General features: G+C 39.4%; 1 protein-coding gene across 5 annotated transcripts in view; it reads right to left on the bottom strand.

Moving 5' to 3' along the window:
* The window catches only part of LOC139423208 (cell adhesion molecule 1-like), a 434,909-nt gene extending 414,891 nt beyond the window's left edge, over positions 1-20,018 (bottom strand). For 2 of the 5 annotated variants that reach the window (XM_071174956.1, XM_071174960.1), the window contains exon 1: positions 19,882-19,968. In XM_071174956.1, the coding sequence (XP_071031057.1) occupies positions 19,882-19,954 (73 nt within the window). In that variant the 5' untranslated portion in view covers positions 19,955-19,968. Of the gene's footprint in view, positions 1-19,881 lie in introns of all 5 variants that reach the window. The other 3 variants (XM_071174957.1, XM_071174958.1, XM_071174959.1) reach the window with 3 other exon arrangements.
* Between the last annotated feature and the right edge of the window lie 1,596 nt (positions 20,019-21,614).

Below are 21,614 nucleotides of genomic sequence, written 5' to 3'. Positions count from 1 at the left end.
ACGATGGCAGATGTGATGCCATCCTTAATGATATTAAAGATTGATTGATATCATTAAGATTGATTGATATCAATGAAGTTTAATGTACCCCTAATGTTTATAACAAAAAAATCCCATGAAAGTAATGTTTTGTGATATCAACCACTCCCGTGGATGTTTGGTAATAACATGGCATATCAAATAAACTATTTCTCTTTCTTGATGTAATCTATTTATTTAGGGGGATTTCACACCAAATTGGTTTGGAGCACTTTTTCCAAACTCTGGCACGTCCCTTAGTTCAGTTTGTTTAGACTGGATTGAACACTCTATACGCACTCGGGAGTGCACTAAACAACGCACCGTGGTTTGCTCAAAAAGGGTGGTCTCGGTCAGATCCCATTTGATCCATGGTGCAGTTCGCTGCAGGTCAGAATGCAGTCCAGACCAAACGCAGGAAAATAATCAGAGGCGCACAGTATTATTGGTTGTTTGACAGCGAGAATTTGATGAAATGCACGCAGTAGGCCTACCATAACTTGATATCTCTGAAACATTGTGAGTAGCAGTGCATTTATGAGTGCATCTGATGTAGATTAGGGGAAACAGGGGCTATACCAGGGATATACTGTAGGTTATTGAATATAGTATTTTCATGTCACAGTAAAAGCGGCGATTGCGCCGTTTCCTCCCACATGTTAAATATGAAGTTTGGGACACATAAGTTATGCTTCTTGATGATCATAGATGCATTTAATGTGAGCATTGTTCTTGACTTGCATTGACTTGCATGAACAAAAGTTTAGGCATTTTAGTGAAACCAACCGGACTCAAACAATATTTTTTAAATTAAAACAAACTCAGATTCAAACTGTAGCTCAGAACTATGTGTGAAAACGCCCTTAGAAACAATGTGTTATAATATCACGAGAGCTTAATGAATGTTTTAAGGTTTTACAACAAGATTTTGGCAAACTTTGGACAGACAACTTTTCATAAATTCAGCACACATAGCAGATCAGTTCAGCTTGAATCCCTGTGTTGAATTAAGAAGCTCCGATTTATGATAAACAATTCTGATGCTAGTCAGCATGAATTTTGGTATTAAGACATTTTGATGCTAAAAATGTAAACGTAGAAGCCTGTTTTGAATCAAACCCAAGAAAAGGGAAACATTTTATTTGAACTTGGAAATAATGTAGGCCTACAAGATAGGCTGAATAAGAGCTTTTGTCAAAATACGGCATTGAGCTTTAACATTTTTACAGTTGAACGAGACACTGTTGTATAGCACATGGTGCCAATAAAAGAAAGAATGTGGGTAGCACTGTCATAAATAAACCAGCTACGGCCTATTTCATTAACAGTACATGATTGATGATTGGACAGTGTCATGTATTTTCACAAAGGCGGCATAAAAATGAAAAAGATCTTACATAATAGATTGTGTAAGAATAAGCTAGGCCTACATAGAGCTTAACAGCAGTAGTCAAGTTGATATCTGAGAGCAATATGAGCGGAGCATTATGTGGCCATTTGAGAGCAACTCCATGTAGCCTTCTAGTTAGCGTCCACCATATTGTTTGAACCCGTCTTGTCCTTTCAGATGAGTGGGGAGTCGAGGTAATAGCACATAACAGGGAAAGAAGCTTCAGAGTAATGGGGCGTCGTTAGGTTTGGGCGGTATACCGGGGAATTTGAAAATAGCCACGGGATGGTTGTTCAATACCTTTCAAACTATTTATTTTAAGTTTTTCCAATACATTTTAATATTTGTAGCTATTTTTTAAGCAAATACCAGTAGTTAACGCGTGCAATGCGTGAGGAGATAAAGCAGATTGCGTTCCTACTTCAACTGTCACATAATTTTACATTATGAAGCTTACTTGGTTCGCCAGCACAGTTGAGACAGATGTGTTTGTTTGTAAATATCAGGAGAAAGCGGGAGCAGGTGAGACCAGCTGTGTGTTGGCAGGGGTCACGTTTTATATTGAAAATCATCCGTGTTTTTTTTGCTTCAATAGCGTGATCAGGGACATGAAACTATAGTTTCTCTTTACAGAAAATATATTTGGCAGAAAATAGCTTCATTTTCATCAGATGACAACAGAAGTACAATGCTATTTGGCTGGCAGCCACACAAGTAGACTAAATGAGTTTGCAATGAAAAAGCAAGGTAATATTAACAAAAACTATGCATGTTCATCATATTTTTGTTTACCATAGAAAGAATGTAGTAGCTAGCTAGATTTCCTACTGTTTTTCTTAAAGTTAATGTCATTTTTCGAGTCCAGGCTCTGTCGCAGCCGGCCGCGACCAGGAGACCCATGGGGCAGCGCACAATTGGCCCAGCGTCGTCCGGGTTAGGGAAGGGTTTGGCCGGCAGGGATGTCCTTGTCCCATCACACACTAGCGACTTCTGTGGCAGGCCAGGGGCAGTGCACGCTGACACAGTCGCCCGGTGCACGGTGTTTCCTCCGACACATTGGTACGGCTGGCTTCCGGGTTAAGTGGAAATTGTGTCAAGAAGCAGTGCGGCTTGGTTGGGTTGTGATTCGGAGGACGCACGGCTCTAGACCTTCCCCTTTCTTGAGTCCGTACGGGAGTTGCAGCGGTGAGACAACTGTAACTACCAATTGGATACCACGAAATTGGGGAGAAAACAGGGTACATTTTTTTTTAGAAAAGTAGCTACACATCAGTCAGAGAGCTGTCTGCTGATAGAATGCCCATTTGTAAATTCTTATCCGAGTAGAGAAGTGGAACTGAAGTACAACATTTGTTTGATGCCGAGCAGAAATTACAATAACAAGCATTTTAGATATGCGTTTACAAAACGCAGCAAGATATTTCTTGACTTTTTCCCATTTTTGTGTGTGAAAAATGAATAATTCTGCATTAACTAGCAAATTACATTTAGGGGTTGCGTTATCTAAGTAAGTGGCTGAATTAATGTCACAGGGCATCATATTGTGTTTGACATCTCAAACACAGCAGAAAGCTAAGTCCTTTGGATGAGTTATCTGTACAAGTGCCTCTGCTATCTTTTGATTTCCTTGCATTTTTTCTCCTCTCCGTTCCTGGGCTCCTTATAATATATTTTTTACACTCGTTATTTAGCTCGCAGCCTCCATGGAAATTCGCTATTACTTGTTCAGATTTTGTTAGCATAATAGACGCCCAATGGGCTTTTTTATGTTTTGGGCACCCACTTGTCTACTAAGCCGGTAATACCATATATCTCGGGATGAGAGAAGGACATTATGACAAAATGAAAATATGGATACTGCCCAACTCTAGACATGGTCCCATGGACATTGGATTCCCTATCTATTAGCACATCCCCCCACTTGTGATAATGTATCAACTTCAACCTGTATGTAAACAATATTCTATCCACTAGCCCAGGGATCAAGTAGATTCAGCTATTGGACAAAAAAAAATATTGAGTGGATGGTAAGGGGGCCGGAACATAATTACAAATAATTTGTAGACTGCATATTGACCGGAAGAAGCCTATTATGTGTGGGCATACTTTGGAACAGATTTCTCAAATGAAAATCACTTTCAGCTGATTTGCTGGTGTTTTTTCAGATCTTAAATGTCCAAAAATAGAAAATGTTAATATATGAAGTACCAGTCAAAAGTTTGGACTCACCTAGTCATTCAAGGGTTTTCACTATTTTTACTATTTTGTACATTTTAGAATAATAGTGAAGACATCAAAACTATAAAATACACATTTGGAATCAGGTAGTAACCAAAAAAGTGTTAAATCAAAATATATTTTATATTTGAGATTCTTCAAAGTAGCCACCCGTTGCCTCGAGGACAGCTTTGCACACTCTTGGCATTCTCTCAGCCAACTTCATGAGGAATGCTTTTCAAACAGTCATAGAGGAGTTCCCACATATGCTGAGCACTTGTTGTCTGCTTTTCCTTCACGCTGCAGTACAACTCATCCCAAACCATCTCAATTGGGAGGCCAGGTCATCTGATGCAGCACTCTATCACTCTCCTACTTGGTCAAATAGCCCTTACACAGCCTGGAGGTGTGTTGTGTCATTGTCCTGTTGAAAAAAAATGACAGTCCCACTAAGTGCAAACCAGATGTGATGGCGTATCATTGCAGAATGCTAAGGTAGTCATGCTGGTTAGGTGTGCCTTGAATTCTAAATAAATCACTGACAGTGTTACCAGCAAAACACCCCCACATCTCCTCCTCCATGCTTCACGGTGGGAACCACACATGAGGAGAACATCTGTTCACCTACTCTGCGTCTCACAAAGACACAGCGGTTGGAACTAAAAATCTCAAATTTGGAATCATCAGACCAAAGGACCGATTTCCACCGGTCGAATGTCCATTGCTTGTGTTTCTTGGCCCAAGCAAGTGTCTTTTTCTTATTGGTGTCCTTTAGTAGGCGTTTCTTTGCAGCAATTCGACCATGAAGGCCTGATTCACTCAGTCTCCTCTGAAAAGTTGATGTTGAGATGTGTCTGTTACTTGAACTCAGTGAAGCATTTATGTGGGCTGCAATCTGAGGTGCAGTTAACTCTTAACGAACATATCCTATGCAGCAGAGGTAACTCTGGGTCTTCCTTTCCTGTGGCGGACCTCATGAGAGCCAGTTTCATCATAGAATTTGATGGTTTTTGCGACTGCACTTGAAGAAACTTTCAAAGTTCTTGACATTTTCCGGATTGACTGACATTCATGTCTTAAAGTAATGATGGACCGTAATTTTTCTTTGCTTATTTGAGCTGTTCTTGCCATAATATGGACTTCGTCTTTTACCAAATAGGGCCAAATACTTATTTCCCCCATTAAAATGCAAATCAATTTATAACATTTTTGACATGCGTTTCTCTGGATTTTTTGTTGTTATTCTGTCTCTCACTGTTCAAATAAACCTGCCATTAAAGTTATAGACTGATCATTTCTTTGTCAGTGGGCAAACGTACAATATCAGCAGGGGATCAAATACTTTTTCCCCTCACTGTACTTCTGTGTATTGATTTTAAGAAAGGCATTGGTGTTTACGGTTAGGTACAGTCGTCCAACGATTGTGCTTTTTCCACAAATGCGCTTTTGTTAAATCATCCCCCAGCGTTGCATCGATTATATGCAACGCAGGACACGCTAGATAAACTAGTAATATCATCAACCATGTGTAGTTATAACTAGTGATTATGGTTGATTGTTTTTTATAAGATAAGTTTAATGCTAGCTAGCAACTTACCTTGGCTTCTACTGCATTCGCGTAACAGGCAGTCAGTCTCCTTGTGGAGTGCAACAAACAAGAGGCAGGTTGTTATTGCGTTGGACTAGTTAACTGTGAGGTTGCAAGATTGGATCCCCCGAGCTGACAAGGTGAAAATCTGTTGTTCTGCCCCTGAACAAGGCAATTAACCCACCGTTCCTAGGCTGTCATTGAAAATAAGAATGTGTTCTTAACTGACTTGCCTAGTTAAATAAAGATTAAATAAAGGTGTAGTAAAAAATAATAATACCTTTAAAAAATTTAAAATCGTGTCCAAAAATACCGATTTCAGATTTGTTATGAAAACTTTAAATTCCGATTAATCGGTCGACCTCTAATAAGAACATCCAATAGTCAAAGGTATATGAAATACAAATCGTATAGAGAGAAAGAGTCCATTAATTCCTATAATAACTACAACCTAAAACTTCTTACCTGGGAATATTGAAGACTCATGTTAAAAGGAACCACCAGCTTTCATACGTTCTCATGTTCTGAGCAAGGAACTTAAACGTTAGCTTTTTTATATGGCATATTTAAACCAAATTGAACATGTTTCATTTTATTTGAGGCTAAATTGATTTTATTGATGTATTATATTAAGTTAAAATAAGTGTTCATTCAGTATTGTTGTAATTGTCATTATTACAACAACAAAAAAACATTTAATTGGCCGATTAATCGGTATCAGCTTTTTTTGGTCCTCCAATAATCGGTATCGGCGTTGAAAAATCATAATCGGTCGACATCTAATATATATATATATATATATTAGGGATTTTATATATTATTGCTCAGAAAACTAAGGCTGCCAATTGGGGAACCCTGCACTAGTCTATTGATAAATTAAACTTCTATCTGTATCCAGATGCTGAATAAACATCTGTATTAAATAGCGTATTACTAACGGCCTATGTTCTGTTAGTCATTATAAACCAAACGCCCATCATCCAAGGCTTTCATTTTAAAGACCTGAGTAAAATTGCAAACAAAAATAAATTACCTCAGAACCTAGGCCTAAATGGTGAACTGAAGTTTCATACATCCTGCATTGCCTTAATGCAGTACAATTTAATTCTCAATTAATTATGTATGAATGCTATCAACACTGCTTTGTGAAAACAACTTCAAAAGTTACCAACAACCGTGAGCATTTAGTTCAGTATGCCCAGAGCCAGAACTCTAACCACTTCACTGTTATAACACTTCTGTTGCTGTTGTGTCTGCTGCTGATGTTGTTGCTATCATTATCATCAATATTGCAGGACAGAATAGGGCTGGGCGATATGGCCAAAATATCCTATCTCAGTATTTACACAAATATTGACAGTATAACGATATTTTATGTTTCTGAATAACAAAAGTTCAAAATTTGCTTTGAGTAGTGCGTGACCCTAGGGTGACCCTAAGTGATTTCAATGGGTGTTTCTCCATTCTAATTATTTTATACTGTTCAATTCAACTGCAACCAACAACAACAACAAAAGTATGCATTGTCAACCATTTCTGCACTCATTTGAGATCATTTCCACACTGCCACGTAGGGCTGCACGATATCGGCAAACAATCTAGGCCTCATTTTAAACCAAATGTTGCAATTACGATTTAGAGCAAAACACTTGGGTGAACTGTTGGAATCATGGAAATAGAATGATTATTCTACTTCTAGAGTTCCAGTATAATAGTGGGCACTTGAATACAGTGTTGTTTGACATGACATGACATGAATGAAAATGCCATTGTAACAGGGTGGGAACCAAATTGTTGTTAAGTGTTTCCTAGGGGACCCTATAATCTTTGTCTACATTAAAAAAAAATTCTTAGCTACTTCATTTAGCCAACATATTCATGCTTCACTTATTCCCTTTTGATTTAGAAGATACTGTTACACAAATAACATGCTGATTTAGGTCTACCCCATCACTGAAATTATCAAGCTGTATAGCTAATTAAGTTTGCTCTGACTCAGTACATTTATTAGCTAGCTAGCCAGCTAACTAGTGATTAAGATTTAGGCCCAACTTGCTAAGAAAAGACAAACTAGCTGTTTGTAGATGTTAGAAACACAAACTAATAGTGGATTTATATTAAGTGAAAACAGCGTAGTAGTCATCAACATTTTTGCATGTGCTGCATTGACCATGCAGACAGAACGCAAGTGTCTTGTGGTCGAGGAACAACAATTGCGCTCCTTGAGTGACAGGGGGCAGGGCAGGGCTAGGTCTGTATGGAAAGTGGCATGGAGAGAGAGAGAGCGGAGAGAGACCTTACACACGGCTTATCATATTTAACAAACCAAACATTCAAATACCTTTATATAAGGCAAAGTAAAGACCCAAACTGTTTCATGCATCAATACCGTTATATCATAAAATACATAATACCACCCAGCCCTAGGACAGAAAGCATCAAGAATAAGGCAGGAAATCTGTCTGTGTTCAAACTAAGTAAGAATTAAGAGGGATCTGGTCTCACTGTCATTTCTGTAGGGCCAAGCGACCAATCAATAGGAAGGCAGCTTGCTAGACTCCAGCCATAATCCTTAAAAATATTCTTATGCAGATTAGTGTCTCCCTCACACATTTTCAGTCTGGAAGGTATTAGTCTGACAGCCAAGTGAAGCCCAACAAATACTGCACACTTCAATGCAGCAGCAAACCGTCTAAGAAAAGTAACGTGGTTCAAACATTTAGTTTAATTAAGAAATAGGCTAGGCCTAGGCTGTGCCTACTGCAGTGACTGTTAATAGGTTGCTCATAAAAAGTAATCACTCTGACAATACACAGTGTTATGTTATTACATAATAATGCTATTTAGGGACACTGTTTCTGACCTGTACTTCAATAGCTTTACCACAAGGGAGGGTCTAGTGTGCATTTTAACACAAGACCCTCCTTGCATCACCCAGCTCAGGCATAAAGAGCATTAGACAGCATAATCCTCTAGCATCTGGCATTTGTGCAGACAAAACAGCAGAGAACCTATCATCAGACAAGACACTGCAGCAATAGGTCGGAACAATAGGCAGGAACTGAATACAATGAGCACAAGGGATCCAATTTCGTGGGAGACAGTGAGGCTGCTTGAAGGGTCTTGTAAGGGGCACTGAAATGTAATACCGGCTCGAGTGTTATGCTAATGTCAGACATGAGAACGCAGATCACTCAAGCCCATCAAGCCCAGTTGATAATTACCTGTATTGTATTCAAAAGGACACATTCATTTTCCTTACCCGCTTACAATGATGAACCAGCATTTTGTTATTCAGGGGTATGGAACCATAAATAACATCCATAGATTGTTTATTCATTGTTTAACCCAGCATTATATGGATGAATTCATGCAAAATGTGCCCACTTATATCATACAACATCCCTTCCTGTCTGATTTAATGACATCCTGCTATAACAAGCTTATTGGGGCCTAACAACTCCCGGGGGAAAAGAACTAGGCCTAATCAAAATATTTGTTTTGAAACAAATATTTTCAGAGCAGTGTGCTAGACTTAGTACCGTTGTTATGACTGACATCTTCAAAAGCTATGAATGTATTTTTTTCTACATTTCAATTTTTACTGTAAAAAAAAGTAGACCTATAAAGTGGCACATTTTGTACAGTAGTTTCAAAAGATGTGATTTTAATCCAGCATCCCTCATCAGGGATCAGTTAGCACCTCAGTAATTACTTAGTATAATCAAAGAGAGAGAAGGCTGAGTGCATAGTGGCCAGATGTGACCAAACCCAATCATCTGTTGGCTGGCACAACATCTTCAGCCCCCTCCCCTCAAAATAAAGCCATTGTTCTTCATTACTGCTCAGGGCACCAGAGAAACAGAGAGCAGCAGGAAATATACAAGTCCATTTCCAAACCTGTTTTCAATTACTGGGCTACTGACTTTACAGTGAGCCAAACTCAATAAAATTTGATTTGATTTGAATACAGGATACGGGGGTATTCAAATTATGTGGAGAAATTAGAGATTTTATTACCTAATCTGACTCTGACTTAATATTACAGTGAGGTTAACAGATTCAGTCTCACTAAAAAGGTCATCTAAAGGCCTATGCCAAACAAACTGTACTGGTTCTTCTGTTTAGCTGTGAAATAATGGCAATAGGCAAAATCAATAGAACAACTATCGTTAAAATGCCCAACTACATGGGAAATTACTGCACATTAGGCCAATTGTTCATGGTGATTTTTGAAAATATGCTCTAGTTAGGCTATGTTGAACGCTTTGAAAGTAAATAGATGGCCACAAGCCATTAAATTAAATCTACATTAAGAACTTCACATGCCTCACCAGCTGAACAATTTTGTTTGGAGCACTTGAGTGATTTGATGACTGCTCGTATGATGAACTTAAAACCATCGCGTGCGCCAACATGTAGTGGTGATCAAATGAATGCACCTGCAGCACTCTCTTGTCCTGAATACACTGCAATATTTACCATTGTTTCAGTGACTCCATTTATCTTAAATCCTGCAATTCCTTATCAAATTGTAAAGTGTGGTCAAGTTAAATTATTGATTGGCTCTGTCTGACTGTAGGCCTACCCCATGCTTTGTTTAAAAATCAACAAGGCAGCAAATGTGATAGTTTATCCAGCACCTACCACTGTTCCAACAATGGATTAGGGGTGAATATTTTCCCAGCATTTTACAAAAGTTCCATACCGAGAATTAAATCACTTTTCTCCCAGGTAACCCGGTATTTCCTGCCAAAACCGGTGTCATTCTAAAGCATATAAAGCATATCAATGTCTGGACTTGATTAGATCTTTGATCTGCATGAAAATTCAAGCCTGATGCTACCTGAGCCATTTTATGAACCCAAGTCTAAAAAAGCCTAAATGATTGTACCGTTATCCAACACATAGCCTTTGACATATAGGCTATCGCATATTACACACAACAGAAGAAATACAAGTCCATAGATGTAGCTATGCTCTCTAAGGTAAATAAATTAAACAAGCTAATATTTTAGTGTGGACTGTATTACTGTATTGCAGTGGTTCTCAATCCTGGTCCTGGGGACACAAAGGGGTGGACATTTTGGTTTTAGTTTATGTCCTAGCAATACACAACTAATTGAAATCATCCGCTCATCATCATCAGGATTGTGATGATTTGAAGCAAGTGTCTAGTGGTAGGACAAAAAAAAGTGCACCCATTTCGGTCCCCAGGACCAGGATTGTGAATCACTACTGTACTGTATTACAGTGCATTCCGAAAGTATTCAGACCCCTTGACTATTTCCAGATTTTGTTACGTTGCAGCTTTATTCTAAAATAGATTAAATAAAAATACACACAATACCCCATAAAGACAAAAAAAACCTTACTTACAAAGATTTCAGACCTGTTGCTATGAGACTCGAAATTGAACTCAGGTGCATCAGGTTTCCATTGATCATCCTTGAGATGTTTCTACAACATGATCCAGTCCAACAGTGGAAAAATCAATTATAAGGGCACGATTTGAAAGGCACACATCTGTCTATATAAGGTCCCACAGTTGACAGCGCATGTCAGAGCAAAAACCAAGCCATGAGGTCAAAGCAATCGTCTGCAGAGCTCCGAGACAGGATTGTGTTGGGCACAGATCTGGGGAAGGGTAACAAAACATTTCTGCAGCATTGAAGGTCCCAAAAACACAGTGGCCTCCATCATTCTTAAACGGAAGAAGTTTGGAACCACCAAGACTCTTCCTAGAGCTGGCCGCCCAGCCAACCTAAGGAATCGGGGGAGAAGGGTCTTGGTCAGGGAGGTGACCAAGAACCCGATGGTTACTTTAACAGAGCTCCAGAGTTCCTCTGTGGAGATCGGAGAACCTTGCAGAAGGAACACAATTTCTGCAGCACTCCACCAATCAGGCCTTTATGGTAGAGTTGGCAGATGGAACCCACTCCTCAGGAAAAGGCACATGAAAGCCCACTTGGAGTTTGCAAAAAGGCACCTGAAGGTCTCTCAGACCATGAGAAACAAGATTCTCTGGTCTGATGAAGCCAAGATTGAACTCTTTGGCCTGAAAGCCAAGCATCACGTCTGGAGGAAACCTGGCACCATCCCTACGGTGAAGCATGGTGGTGATGTTTTTCAGCGGCAGGGACTGGGAGATTACTCAGGATCGAGGGAAAGATGAATGGAGCAAAGTACAGAGAGATCCTTGACGAAAACCTGCACCAGAGCACCCCAGGACCTCAGACTGGGGCGAAGGTTCACCTTCCAACAGGACAATAACCCTAAGCACACAGCCAAGACAAAGCAGGAGTGGCTTCGGGACGAGTCTCTGAATGTCCTTGAGTGGCCCAGCCAGAGCCCTGACTTGAACCCGATCAAACAGATCTGGAGGTACCTGAAAATATCTGTGCAGCGACGCTCCCCATCCAACCTGACAGAGCTTGAGATGATCTGCAGAGAAAAATGGGAGAAACTCCCTAAATACAGGTGTGCCAAGCCTGTAGAGCCATATCCAAAAAGTTACAATTATAGGTTAGCAAATCTGATTTTGAAATATAATAGGGCCTATTTTACATTTTTATAATTAGTAGGCTGAGCATAGACACCTTTCATAATATGTCACCTAATGTTGTGCGACATGAGTATTAGCCTACCTCTTAATTCTTCCATAACTTTCAACAGTTAAATTAAATAAGTATTAAATAAGTACAGTTGTCCTTATCTTCATCATTGTAATGACATGCTTGAATAATATAGGAGTAGAATAAGATGCAGACGTCTTTCACTTCTCTTTGCGAAGATTGAATGGGTATGGGTCTGAACAAATAACTGGTATAGCCTACCGCCATAGCGTATTTTCTTGGCTGCTGTACTTAACATTCAACAAACATGAGCTTGCGTCCCTCTTCGAAGTCTATTAGAATAAGAAATGCAAAAAAAAATGTCCAGCACGCCATTCAAGTCTAACTTCTCCTGAGACTCCAACAGCTAAGGGGCGTTTTTTAAGGAAAGAGGCCAGCGGAGTGCAGTTGCGTATCGCGCAAGATACAGAAGCTCTAAGTTAGAACCTTCTGCATAGTATATATAACCCATCATTCATTAGCTAAATATCAGGCTAATACTGCATTGAATTTATAACCTGAAAGAGATAGGCTAGGACATCTCTATATATATGAAAGTTTAGATGCCAATCACCATATAAGTTCAAAGACAAAAAAGCCTGGAAGGAGGAGAAATTACTAGAAATTCGGTTGACAGTTTTATGTGTGGATTAATTGTCGGAGTAGAGGACCTTGTGCATTTCAGGTAAAATACACGACAAATTAGCTAACAACAGCAAGCTAGCTAAAATACTTAAATACATTTAAGCTCAATTCTTCACAATTCCTTACATTTAATCAGAGTAAAAATTCCCTGTCTTAGGTCAGTTAAGATCACCACTATCTTAAGAATGTGGAATGTCAGAATAATATTAGAGAGAATCATTTCTTTCAGCTTTTATTTCTTTCATCACATTCCCAGTGGGTCAGAAGTTGACATACACTCAATTAGTATTTGGTAGCATTGCCTTTAGATTGTTTAACTTGGGTCAAACGTTTCGGGTAGCCTTCCACATTCTTCCCACAATAAGTTGGGCGAATTTTGTCCCATTCCTCCTGACAGAGCTGGTGTAACTGAGTCAGGTTTGTAGGCCTCCTTGCTCGCACACGCTTTTTCAGTTCTGCCCACAAATGTTATATAGGGTTGAGGTCAGGGCTTTGTGATGGCCACTCCAATACCGTGACTTTGTTGTCCTTAAGCCATTTTGCCACAACTCTGGAAGTATGCATGGGGTCATTGTCCTTTTGGAAGACCCATTTGCGACCAAGCTTTAACTTCCTGACTGAAGTCTTAAGATGTTGCGTCAATATATCCACATAATTTTCCTACCTCATGACGCTATCTATTTTGTGAAGTGCACCAGTCCCTCCTGCAGCAAAGCACCCACACAACATGAAGCTGCCACCCCTGTGCTTCACGGTTGGGATGGTGTTCTTCGGCTTGCAAGCCTCCCCCCTTTTCCTCCAAACATAACGATGGTCATTGTGGCCAAACAGTTATATTTTTGTTGCGTCAGACCAGAGGACATTTCTCCAAAAAGTACGAGCTTTGTCCCCATGTGCAGTTGTAAACCATAGTCTGGCTTTTTTATGGCGGTTTTGCAGCAGTGGCTTCTTCCTTGCTGAGCCGCCTTTCAGGTTATGTCGATATAGGACTCATTTTACTGTGGATATAGATACTTTTGTACCTGTTTCCTCCAGCATCTTCACAAGGTCCTATGCTGTTGTTCTGGGATTGATTTGCACTTTTCGCAGAAAATTCCAGAAAATTATGTCATGGCTTTAGAAGTTTCTATTTAGACACAGTAGGACCCGAAAGCATAATCAGTGCTCTAACTCCACCTTGCGCTGGTCTGGTGCAATGAAGTGGTGAAGTAGGGTACCATTCTAAACCACAAATGACCTCTAAGTACCGCAGCATAATCGCATAAACCATAAACATCAATGCCTTCCTTAAAATCAATACACAGAAGTATATATTTTTTGGACTGCATGTTTAGTTAAAAGAAATACATGTTAGCAGGCAATATTAACTAGGGAAATTGTGTCACTTCTCTTGCGTTCAGTGCAAGCAGAGTCAGGGTATATGCAGCAGTTTTGGCCTCACCATTTCTTCCTAACAAAGACCATAATTAATTTGCCCGAATTTTACATAATTATGACATAACATTGAAGGTTGTGCAATGTAACAGCAATATTTGGACTTCGGGTTGCCACCCGGTCGATAAAATATGGAACAGTTCCGTATTTCACTGAAAGAACAAAATAATAGTTTCCGGATTTGACCATATTACTGACCAAAGGCTCGTATTTCTGTGTGTTTTTTATAATTAAGTCTATGCTTTGATATTTGATAGAGCCGTCTGACTGAGCGTTTGCCAGCAGCTCTTAGCATTGCTTGAGGCACAGCGCTGTTTATGACTTCAAGCCTATGAACTCCAGAGGCTGGCAATCCTAAAGTGCCTATAAGAACATCCAATATGAAATACAAATGATATAGAGAGAAAAAGTTGACGGATCATAATTCCTATAATAACTAAAACTTCTTAACTGGGAATAACGAAGACTCATGTTAAAAGGAACCACCAGCTTCCATACAGTGGGGCAAAAAAGTATTTAGTCACTTTACTCACTTGTTTGTAGGTGAACAAATACTTATTTTCCACCATAATTTGCAAATAAATTAATTAAAAATCCTACAATGTGATTTTCTGGATTTCTTTTTCTCATTTTGTCTGTCATAGTTGAAGTGTACCTAGGATGAAAAGGCCTCTCTCATCTTTTTAAGTGGGAGAACTTGCACAATTGGTGGCTGACTAAATACTTTTTTGCCCCACTGTATGTTCTCATGTTCTGCGCAAGGAAATTAAACATTAGCTTTTTTACCTGACACATATTGCACTTTTACTTTCTTCTCCAACACGTGAAGAATGTTTTTGCATTAATTAAACCAAATTGAAACTATTTCATAATTTATTTGAGACTAAATTAATTGTATTTATGTATTATATTAAGTTAATATAAAAGTGTTCATTGTTCATTCAGTATTGTTGTAATTGTTATTATTACAAATATATATACAAAAATCGGCATCTGCTTTTTTTTGGTCCTCCAATAATCGGTATCGACGTTGAAAAATGATAACCGGTCTACCTCTAGAAACAACTCAAAGGCGAAATCCATTAAAGCCAAGAAAATGGAATTCATTGCCTTTTACAATCAACCGTTCTCTGTCGTGGGTGATGTTGGCTTTCGCCGACTGGTTGAGGCACCAGTACACACTACCAAGTGTGCTATTTTTCAGATGTTGCCCTACCGGAGTTACACAGTAATATCATCATTGCTATTAGCTTCACGACATTCATACTATGGAACGCCGTGTGGGTCTTTGCGTGTCAAAAAAGATACAGTACCACTGTCAAAGCTGTACAAAAAGGTCTACAAACAAGCAAACACCGGCCACGAACGATGTGTTTACAATACCGCGTTGGTAATAAAGCAATATTTGTTCGACTGCAACTTCTGGGGTAGCTAGCTTTAGCTTGGTACCTAGCTAGCACCAATACAACCAACCAGAAAACAATGACCAGTAGAAACTGCAGTCATGTTCATTATTCTTAGCAGTGATTTAGGAGTCCTTGTAAGTATTAGCTAGGTTGCCACTTGTTGTTCGCCTATTGAAATTGACCTTCAATTCATGAAAATAAATAGCTAGCCAGCTACTTAACCCTGTTGCCCAAAGCTAACGTTATAAGCAGCCAGCTAGCTTCATTTGGCTAGTGAGGCTCGACCGCACCGGGATATGTGTTGTGAAGCTAACCACAATAAGGATTAGGCACAATAGCGGAATTTGCGGTTAGCCTTCAAAATAAAAGTATGTAATTGACAGTAATGTAAATGAATACAAATAGAATTATGCCATACTTTTATTTTGAAGGCTAACCGCAAAGTCCACTATTGTGGCTAATCCATATTGTGGCTAGCTTCACATAGATGGGTCCGACCACCATTAATCAAATAAGAACTGTCTTATAAATTAGGGTTATTTTAGATGATGACACCTAGCTATATAATTAGCTACCTTGAAACAGACTGTCGTTTTGCTATGTTTTTGGGGAAGAACATTGTTTGCATCCATGAGCTAGCTAGCTTTTTTTTATGACCAGCACTGTAGGTGCGCGAGACAACTTTACCAGCATCATAGCATACATATCAATGAATCGTTGTGACATATGAAATACGAGTGATAGTGTAATCAATGTGCAATAACTACGTAAAAAATGAATGAACCTGTTCAATTATTATGTGACATGTGACATATTCAGGTCCTGATTGGTCAAATAGTGTTATTTGACACGTCAAATAGTGTTATTTGACACGTCAAATAGTGTTAAATAGTATCTTTGACACGCAAAGACCCAAACAGAGTTCCATAGCAAAGACCCAAACAGCGTTCCATAGCAAAGACCCAAACAGCGTTCCATAGCAAAGACCCAAATAGCGTTCCATAGAAAAGACCCAAACAGCGTTCCATAGCAAAGATCCAAACAGCGTTCCATAGCAAAGACCCAAACAGCGTTCCATAGCAAAGACCCAAACAGCGTTCCATAGCAAAGACCCAAACAGCGTTCCATAGCAAAGACCCAAACGGCGTTCCATAGAAATCCTTGTTGAGAATGAAACGACTGAACAAATGAACAATGAAACAGCACAGCAAGTAAGTGAAATATATAGTTTTTGATTATGTTTTACTGGTAATGGGGACATACGTAAACGCCAACAAAATAACTTTTTGGTCAGTGTGGTGTGTAACCTTTCTTTAACTTGGCAAGCCAGTTAAGAACAAATTCTTATTTACAATGACGGCCTACCCAAGCCAAACCCGGACGACACTGGGCCAATTATGTGACACAGCCTGGATTCGAACCATAGACTGTAGTGACGCCTCTTGCACCGAGATGCAGTGCCTTCGACCGCTGCGTCCATGTGTGTGTTAACTATTTAACTGTACTAGAATGCTTAAAAAGGGCGCTACAATTTTAAATATCGGTATCTGTTTTTTTGGCAAGGAAAATATCAGATATCGGCCAAAAATGTAATACCGGTGCATCACTAGTTAGTCTGTACCCACCCTGAGTGTTGATGATTGATCATGCAGATAGCAGAGAAAAGGCTGTGGAGAAGCCAGATTTAGACATTGCATATCATTTAACAGTTCCATTTCATGTTATTGTGTTCATAGAAATCAATTATTATAATTTACCTGTTTCCCACAGTTATTTATCCCAGGAAAAGGTGGGTTTGGGGAGAAATCACGGTTAGTCGGTTCCCATAATTCTATCATCCCTAATGTGAATGTGGTGCATTGAAGTTTGTGCTTCATTTGAGTGAAAAGCAGCAATAGCCTCCTATTTAACCCAATGAGTCCCAATGTAACGCTGGCACATTTAGGTCTTCTAAATATTGTATGTTTTAGCTTCAGACTTATGGGTTGTAACATTGGATTCGTCAATTTCTTCTGCATCCGCAGATAGTCTGTGTGATTAACGGGGGCTGAGCTAGAGCAGTGTTTGTAAGACAAGGGTTGATCCCGAAGGGCCCCGGGGACCGGGTATTTTTACAAAACGTCTTTAGAGTCTGAATGGTTTGAGCTACAAACTATATATATATGTAATATATATAAACAAAACAGACTCTCACAAGCACGCACATGTAATGTTTTGCTCTATGACGCTCACAAGCTACACCAGAGCTGTTAGAAGGTAAGGGGTATTTTTGCATAGAAGATCATAGGAAACCCCAGAACATAGTGGCTATAGCCTAGTGGTTAGAGCGTTGGGACAGTAACCAGAAGATTGCTGGATCGAATCCCAGAACTAACAAGGTAAAAATCTGTAGTTCTGCCCCTGAGCACGGCAAATAACCAACCAACTGTTCCCCGGGCGCCAAATATGTGGATGTTGATTAAGGCAGCCCCCTGCACCTCTCTGATTCAGAGGGGTTGGGTTAAATGCAGAAGACACACTTCAGTTGGACAACTGACTAGGTATCCCCCTTTCCTTTATAATACTGTAATAATCGCACATAGTTGCTGTCACAAACTCTAAACTCCACACAGTTGTCACTGACTAGATGGATATTAATTTCCCAGTGAGCAAACTATTTCATTTGTCAATTAAACTCATGAATGCAACTCTTAAAATAAAACACTTAATTGTGAGTCAAAATGTATGAGCTGGACATGCAGATAAATTAAAGTCAGATAAATAAAAAGCAGATTTTTGCTGGTGGTTTGGGACTGATAGGGTTAAATCACGTGTTGAACGCATAAACATGTTTTCTATGAATTCCACGTATTGACTGACTTGGTCCGATTAGGATACATTAACTTATATAAAAGAAACGTAATAGTACAGGCTACCTAATATAAATATACGGCACCTAGTATAAAAACCTTGGCAATGAAATGCTAAAGAGCATCCAGAAGAAGCACTCTGAAAGAAGATAACACACTGAAGAAGTGCCAAATATTCAGCCTAACGTTATATGTGTGAGCGTTTATGTAAAGATATATCCTTTGTTCTTAATTTACTTCCCTGGTTAAATACATTTAAAAAATAGGTTCGTGCACATCTTGTGGACTGCAATATCATAGGTTATACAGCAAGTGTTGGTACTTGGTAGCTTTAATTAAGAGTAGCCTGTTGATGTTCAGCCTACAGTAAACTAAACTTCCTATAATTTCGAAAATAGATGTGTACTAACAAAACAAGTGTGCTTGGCAAATGGCAGAGCTGCCTAATGCGCCCGACGGATTTTTAGGAGAATCGTTTATTCCTTTCCACAAGACTAAATTGACTAAATAGACTATGATAATTCAAGAAATAACTACCGGTAGCCTATGCTTCAAATTGAGGTAACTAACATGAAAGACATATTCAAAAAAAACTTTAGAGATTCAGGAGTTTAGCTACATCTGAATTGAAATGTATGCTCGACGCTGGGACTGCATACCTTTTGCACGATATTTGCGATCATTGAATCAGTTTAATTCGTAATAGCCTATCACGTAGTCTATAACATCACACGCTCATGTCGTTTTATGTAAGCCACTGATTTGATTTTAAACAGGTGTTTAGGAAGCAAGCCAAATCAAAAAAGCACCACTAACAACTTTTGTCTACATCCGTATAGCATCTGCACACCACTAATGCCGTTCCCTGGGCATTCAAATGTTAAGCGTATAGCTACAGAGTATCCTTTCTACCTACACTGTAACACTACGCATCAACAGCCCGCTAAATCACGCATGTAACACACACTGTGGCCAATCAATCACCCCAGTAAGGTTCATAGTTTGAGCAGACTAAATACTATTTGTAAAGATCTAACTGCCAACATCATCATAATAAAACTGATCCTCTACCCAGAAAAAAAATGATGCAATTGCAATGGTAGCCTGCCTAAATCAAGCATCGCACTGAATAGCTCGCGCTAGAATATTCAGCATTCATTGTAGGCTTCGGCGTTCTACAGAATCTGGATAATCACAACCCAAAAGTATTGAGAACAGCTGACTGGTTAACTTAAACAAACCACGTTCAACTTTTACACTGAAGTTGAACGTACAACTTGAATACTTGAAAAACAACAGTTTTCATATCTAATTTCGCTCATTTAAACTGCCAGCAAGCTATGTGCATGTATGTGGCAGTGGAACAGGGCTCGAGACGAGAAGGGAAAACTAGCCAAAGTGATTTGTGTGAAGGGTTAGTTGACTATATGGAAGACAAAAACATCTGTAAATGCTGTATTTGAGATAAATGGAAATACTCAAAGAATATAACAACTATCTGAGTCTTTTTTTCATCCTTTAGGCACATTAAATACCATATTACAACTTGAAGAACAGTTACATTCAGCTTCTTCGTCTATTATTATCGATCCACAATCATGCGGGCACATCCAGAAAAAGCTTGCGCTTTAATGCAGACACATTTTTGCCCCCCATGTCCATAGAAATCTATTCAAAGACGTAGGTTTGTTTCACTTAAGTTTATCGGCCGAAATCCTACCTTTATGAAGAGCTGCTGGAATCATGAACAAAAAGAGAAGAGTAGCGAGAGATCCGTTGCCTGTGATCGCCATGTTGGACACCTGCTTCTTTCTATCTGGCGGCGCGAGTAGTACTTCACCTAGCGACAACAGCGTTCTCTTTAATAATATGCATGGAAGGGAGGGGACAATTCAAATTGCTTGTTTAAAAAAGATGGTTAGGTAAACTGAAAAGCCAACAAAGGTGTTACTGTGGATACTTATGAATATGAGCAAGGGAAAATTCACAAGCTTATTATTTCAATTGTTCATCCATTCCAGAACATGGAATTGTTTTTGTGTAAAGGGTTAAAATGGGTTCGAGGCAAACATGCATTGAACTTTCCTAACTATTTTTGTGTGACATACAGCTAATACAGTGCTTACATGACTCAATGATAGATGACTCATGATGAACTGGGTAGTATCATGTGGTTGGCAGCTTTGAAATGTATGCATTCTTTATATGGTAACTATCAAAGATGCTGGACTTGAATGCAGTGAAGCTGGACATTCTTTCCTGCATCAATTCAATTGCATGTACATTTGCATATAACATTTCCTGCGCTCACATTCAAGTAAATAGGCTACATCCACTTTGGGCATCATGCAACTAAAATGTTTAAAAACAAGCATACAGTCAGTACTGTATGAATAGAACATATAGTTTTCACTGTTATATTTTATTTCTAAAACACAGTTCAGCAAGATATAGACTTCTTCTCTATGTCCACATTACATCCATAACTACAGCTGACCCGACCATTGCTCTTCATAGACTATAGCAGATTTATTTTAGGCTAATAAGGTGAGTTTATTGACATAGAAGGCCTAGACAGCATATAAAGAATTATTATTTTATTTTTGTAAAAAAAAATGTACTTTTTACCCCATTTTCTCCCCAATTGCATGGTATCGCCCTAAGAATTGTCAAAGACCCCAGCCACCCATGTCATAGACTGTTCTCTCTACTACCGCATGGCAAGCGGTACCGGAGTGCCAAGTCTAGGACTAAAAGGCTTCTCAACAGTTTTTACCCCCAAGCCATAAGACTCCTGAACAGGTAATCAAATGGCTACCCGGACTGTTTACATTGTGTCCCCCCCAACCGCTCTTTTTACGCTGCTGCTACTCTCTGTTTATCATGTATGCATAGTCACTTTAACTATACATTCATGTACATACTACCTCAACCAGCCTGACTAACCGGTGTCTGTATGTAGCCTCGCTACTTTTATAGCCTCGCTACTGTATATAGCCTGTCTTTTTACTGTTGTTTTATTTCTTTACCTACCTATTGTTCACCTAATACATTTTTTGCACTATTGGTTAGAGCCTGTAAGTAAGCATTTCACTGTAAGCGCACGTGACAAATAAACTTTGATTTGATTTGATCAAATTGATAGTTACAGTCTTGTCCCATCTCCGAAACACGACCGCGCCAAGCCGCACTGCTTCTTGACACACTGCTCACTTAACCCGGAAGACAGACTCGCCAATGTATCAGAGGAAACACCATATGTCTGGCGACCGATGTCAGCGTGCAGGTGCCCGGCCGCCACAAGGAGTCGCTAGAGCACGATGGGACAAGGACATCCCAGCTGGCCAAACCCTCCCCTAACCCGGACGACGCTGGGCCAATTGTGCACCTCATTATGGGTCTCCCGGTCACAGCCGGCTGCAACACAGCCCGGGATCGAACCTGGATCTATTG

This window comes from Oncorhynchus clarkii, chromosome 12 (assembly GCF_045791955.1).
Source record: "Oncorhynchus clarkii lewisi isolate Uvic-CL-2024 chromosome 12, UVic_Ocla_1.0, whole genome shotgun sequence".
NCBI lineage: Eukaryota > Metazoa > Chordata > Actinopteri > Salmoniformes > Salmonidae > Oncorhynchus > Oncorhynchus clarkii.
Note: the sequence above shows the minus strand (reverse complement) of the source record. Positions and strands in the feature narration are given on the sequence as shown.